The following is a 5839-nucleotide window of genomic DNA, read 5'->3' as shown; positions in this document are numbered from 1 at the left end:
CTTTGTTTTATAGATGTGGAATTATGGTTTCTATCTTTCCATTAGCATGGCTGTGCTTTGCATAATAGTATGGCAGAAGCTTTTAAGGATGGGTCTTGAACATGTATTATATCTAAAATATTTATGTGCATTCAGCATCTATGAAGGTTGCAGTTCTAGAACTGTTGTCTTGGGAACACATTTAAAACACATTTTAACTGTGAAACTCAAGAATGTGTTATAATTAGATTAGACTTTTCAAAGGAGGTAGCAATTTAAGGCAGGGATATAGATTTGGCTGAGTTTTATGTAGTAGTCAATGCTACCTCACAGGGACATTTAAGATCGATAATCCTATGTACCATATCTACATATACTTTATGGCTAGTGTTTATTGTTCATGTAAAGATTCTTTCAATACAAATTACCTTTTGTTTTTCATTTGTTACGTTATGCCCTTGCCCTGTTATTCATGAAACAACCTTAGGCTAACAAAGATGTATTGAGGGAGGCAGGATGGCAAAATAAGATCAAATACCAGACTTTGAGTTCCAGACTGTCAGATCTTTTTTTATAAATGAGACATTTAAAATAAAACATCTTCATAGTGTTCCTTTCGTAATGCATAATGTTTTTTTAATCAAGGATTTGTGATCATTGCTTGAGCTGAAGAACTTTTCTCTAACAACAGGAACTAAATTTTAAAACATTTTATTACCTGTGAGATAATGTCAAAATGCCGAACTGAAAGATAAATCATATCACAAAAGTTCATATCTGTTTGGTAGATTTGTTCTAGTGGCCTGTATAAGAAATATCTGGAATAAAGACTGGATTAATTTATTTGTGGTTATCACCAGTTCATTGTGAAAAACAAGTCAGCCTGGGCTTGCATAAACAATAGAAACTGCAGTTCATTGTGTAAAGGGTAGATATCTAGTCTTATGAGCAAAACTACTGAAAAAGCCAATTGGCTCAGTGGTTTTATAATAGAATGGAGAACTAGTTTGGTACGTTTATGGTGCTTATTGGGTTATTAATAATAATCTATATAGTGAAAATAGCCTGCATGTCATCCTCAAAGAAATACAGGAAAAACATTTTATAGTGTTAAATTCTCCATAATGATTCACACTGGAAAGGATATAAATATGCAATAATAATTACATGGTGGGATTTTATAAGGATTCTAATAGCATCTTTTCTGACTAAAATATATGGTACACATTTGTTAAAACAAGTGATCAAAAAAGTACAGTGGTAAGGTGGATATAGAATGAAAAGGCATAACAAGCATTACATTCCAGTTCAAAGACAGTTTTAAATATTCTTACGGGATTGTTTCAGTTTTTTCGCTTAGCACCTGATGCTGATCTGCACTTCTTCCTCTGTAAATCACTGAAAATTGTATTAAAATATAAATTTAAATCCAATAATTAAGGTACTGAGTTCTTTTATACTCTCCCTCAATTTGACACTTTATGAGCAAAGCTGATCCAGTGTTTTACTTTGTAATAGAAGTGCTAAGACCTTAGTCTCTTTCAGGGCAATGGGTTTTTCCCTATTCAAGATACGTAGGGATAATTTATATACTGTATTATGTTTATTGTTTGAAACAGTCCAAGCTCAGTCTGCTTTTCTAATGCACCAGGTGCTATCCCAACACACTGTTTAAACTTGATTGCTTCTGAGTGCAAAACCATGTTTAAACTGCAATTGTTCTAGTAATGTTGGATAGATCTCTTACGAGTGCAGAAAGTTTCAGATTTAAAATACTTGGCTCGCTTCTGGTAAGGATTAGTCATAAAGAAGGAAGGTAATTCAGAAAATTCATTTGAAAATTTAAAAGTGAAATTATCTTCAGGTCAAGCCAAAATGGTAGATGGACACACTCCTTTTTTATATATAACAATATGGAAATGGTTTGCTATAATCACCTTTCTGAAATGCTTTTTCAACAGCCCTAGTCTCTCCTCTTTGTATTAATTAGGCCTTAACTTTTTGAGATCAAATTTAAACTAGCCTCTGGCTTTGGTAATGGTTTTTGCTTCCTTTGGGGTTAAGTAATATGTCTTGAGGTTGGCTTAAGCAGAGTGGCTGGGGCTTTCTTGTCAATTTAGTTCATTCCCTTCAGCTACATTTAGCAGTTTCAAGTGTTAAGATTTTAGTAACTTAAAGTTTGTAGTATACTGCATACTAAATTTCACGTAGTTCTGAACATAGATCGATAGACATTCTTGACCATATATTTCTATGTAGAAAATACCAATGTTAAAACAGAAATTGTATCAGATAGGATGAGTTTCTGATACAAATATCTAAATATCCAGTTAGATGAAGCTTAGCTTAAGTACACTAATTTAACCAAAAGGGGCATTAAGAATCCACTTACCCATTCCTACTGAGTTTCCAGAACATGTCACTAAAAGAGAAACATGCAAAGATAAGTATTTAACTCAGAGCAAATACTTCTCAAAAAGGTTACATTGGCTTATTTTTTTAAAAAGATTAAAATTGCTGGATGACTTATACAATGAAAACAGTGTGTAACTTTATAAACTTGTAAATACAATCAATATTTGAAACTAATCTAGGATAAAGCTGGGTAAGAGTTTAGTGTAGTAGTTATCAGCCTAGAAAACAGGAGGTAGTCCCGCCTTAGTTTCAAAGCCATCTGGGTGATGTTGGGCCAGTCACACATACTTCCCTAGGAAGGAAGCAAACCTCATTGGAAAAACTTTGGCAAGAAAACTGTCCAGGCAGTCATCAGGAATCGACACTGACTTAAAACATACATACACACACAGAGAGAAAAATACTGGTAAATTTGAGTCTAATTGAATAGAACGCTAACACTAACCATTTCTAAATGAATGCTAGTCGTTTTTTCAAAATTCTCATCAGTATCACAAGCTTTCATGGACTAGATTAATGAAAAACAAGTCTCTAGAATGAAAACGATGTGTTACAAAATTGTTGCCTATACACCACGTAGAGAGTTGCCATGTTGTTAACAGCCATCACAAAGATGGGCTGATAATCTGGCAATGATAATAGTGTACATGCCAGTCAATGTGTAAATCGGCTGTCCAACCTTGTCAACTTTTTAAGACTTGTGGACTTCAACTGCCAGACTTCACCAGCCAGACATCATCTTAAACCAGATTAATAATGTGTATTTTTATTTCCCTTCATATGCTGTCCCCCCCCCCCCCAATTTTTACTACTGCAATCCCTTTTAGAGTTTTTACCTGAATACATTTTCTTAGGACAAAATGCAAGCTTTGCTCTATTATGATCAATTAGAGGTGACACTGCCACCATATAGACGTCCCCGCAGGGTATCTCAGTGATGTCACAGTATGTCAGGGCTCCGGTGGATATACAGGTGAAATTTCTTTTTGAGCCATACAGATTCGTGCTGTAATTTATTGATTCTTTCGAACTGCGCCAATATACTCTTATGCTATTGTTGCCCAGTCTGTATAATTTAACTCCAGATGGACAGCAAGCACCTAAGAGAAAACAAAATAAATTGCAGCTTTAGTGACTTAAAGGCACTGTTGAATACCTAAATTTCTTACCACTTATTGGCATTTAAAAGCATTCTATATACAGATAACAGTGAAAAATGGTGTTCTGAGACTGTTCTCATTTCAGCAAAAGGAAGGAGGTAGGATGGTTTTGCACCTTCAGTATTTGTTTTGTGAACCCTGTCAGTTCCTATTGGGTCTTCAGTCAAACAGATCACTTTCAACCTCAGAAAGTTGGATTATATGTTGGAATTGATTAGTTTTATAACCACTAAATCATCATAAATAAGTGTTAGAAGTGATAGCAACATGCAACCAGTATAAAGTTCTCACATGCTTTATTTGCAGAGCATAGAGTGGATGAGCTAACATTTTCAAAGATTTTAAAATAATATTTTCCCCCTTAATCCTGCCTGCCTCCCAAAACTCTAAAACTAAAGAAATCTGAAACCATTTCCTTCACCACAGCAATAACACCCCTCTTTGATCAAACGTTTTGCTGCCTCCAGAAAGCCAGTTTGGGATAGCGGTGAAGGCACCAGGCTAGAAACAGAAACCTGTAAATTCTAGTCTCACTGTAGGTACAAATCCAGCTGAGTGACCTTGAGCTAGTTATTCGCTCACAAATTACAAAGAAGGCAATGGTGAATCACTATCTTGCCAAGAAAACTGCAGGGACCAGTCCGGGCAGACACTAGGCTTACTTGAAGACACATATACCAAGCCAGGACAGCAAATTGAAAAAGATTTCTTATTCCGCATAATCAGGCATCACATAGGCTGAAAATATAAAAATTGAATTAGTTATGTATGACGTGCACCTATTTATTATGAGGGGACATGCAAGTAGAGTGTCATAATGAAAGAAAACTCATTAAGGCTTTCTTGCTCTTATAGATACTCCTCTAATTTCAACCACTAATTCAATGACAAAATTTATGATGGTACTTGCAACAAATCCTCAAAGTTGCAACCGTCACGGCATCCCCATGGTCACATGATAATGATTTAGGTACTGGCTCCCAATTACAATAGCTGCAGCATCCTGCTGTGACGTGATCACCATTTGTAACTTTCCCTTCCAAATAAAGTCAATGGAGAAGCTGGCAAGGAAGGTGGCAAACCATTCCTATCGCATTTTACCCCAAGGAGCCCCACTAGAAGATCCCAGAGATCTCGTACGCCATAGCCTTCCCATGGACACCTAGGTTCTGTAGCATGCCTGCCCTTAGAGCTCTTTCATCTGCACTCTAGTTCCTACTTGCAGCCTCCACCTGCCAGCCTATCCTCCCTAATGCCCCCTCCACAGCCTCATCATCCCACTGATGGCCCACCGCTAGCAGATCTGTGTTCTCTAGTGCTCACTCAGCAGCTTACCTGTGGCCCTCACTGGCCCCCAACACTCCCTAGTCCCATCTGAGGCCTTCATCAGTTCACTCGTACTTCCAAACACCTGCCATAGTACCTGCAGACCACCCAAAGGCACTCATGCACACATACACCCATGCTCCACAACATCTGTCCATGGCACTTGTGCACCCCCATATGCTGCTTGCTTGGCACTCTTGCCTCTTCCAACTTAATGGCCCACACAGTCATGGGATTACAATGGCAACCAGAACTGCCAGGATCAGTGTCGCTAAGCAATGTGATGATATAACACTGCACATCACTAACTCTGGAAATTCTGGTCCCAATTGCGGTTGTTACCCGAAGATTATCTGCATTCTTGGATTTCTGTAAAAGTTACCAAAGACTTTGAATAGGACATAAGGGATTACATTCTGAGGGAATCTATGATGTCCCTATTCAGTTTGAACAATGCTCTTTATAACCACTCACACACAAAAGTGTTTCTTTCATGGTGTGGAGGCAATAATTTGGTCCTTAATACCAATAAGACCAAGGACCTTATAGTGGACTATAGAAGGAACAGATCAGACATCCAGCCAATGGTGGATTCCTACTAGTTTGGACCGGTTTGGCGGAACTGGTAGTAGCTTGGCAGCCTGGGTCGCTGAAACCGGCAGTGAACTAGGCCTGCCACACCCTGAACTGTTTTCCCGGCAGCGCCATAGGCGCCACCATCTTGTTTTTTGCTTCTGTGCATGCGCAGAGCAATTTTAGTTGTACTGCACATGCACGTGCACTGTGCATCAAGCACGCACACACAAAACACATGCAAAATGTCCCTGAGCAAACCGGCAGTGGTGGCTGCCAGAACCCATCACTGCATCCAGCCTTTGCTTATCAATGGAGGCCGGTGCCCATATTGCAGCACTGGTCAAAAGGACCCAGCAGAGATTATACTACCTGAGATTTCTCAG

The 5839-nt window shown here is 38.3% G+C and overlaps 1 protein-coding gene across 1 annotated transcript in view; it reads right to left on the bottom strand.

Annotated features, from left to right (window-relative positions):
* Window positions 1-957: 957 nt before the first annotated feature.
* Window positions 958-5839, bottom strand: part of FNDC7 (fibronectin type III domain containing 7) — a gene marked incomplete at its 5' end in the record, with an annotated part of 28324 nt that continues 23442 nt past the window's right edge. The window contains 3 exons of the mRNA XM_081949155.1: window positions 958-1377; window positions 2372-2401; window positions 3231-3494. Of these exons, the coding sequence (XP_081805281.1) occupies window positions 1310-1377; window positions 2372-2401; window positions 3231-3494 (362 nt within the window). The 3' untranslated portion in view covers window positions 958-1309. The remainder of the gene's footprint in view (window positions 1378-2371; window positions 2402-3230; window positions 3495-5839) is intronic.

The sequence above is a fragment of the Natrix helvetica genome, assembly GCF_964273705.1.
Source record: "Natrix helvetica genome assembly, chromosome: 3".
Taxonomy (NCBI): domain Eukaryota; kingdom Metazoa; phylum Chordata; class Lepidosauria; order Squamata; family Natricidae; genus Natrix; species Natrix helvetica.
This window is presented reverse-complemented; position numbering and strand designations above follow the sequence as displayed.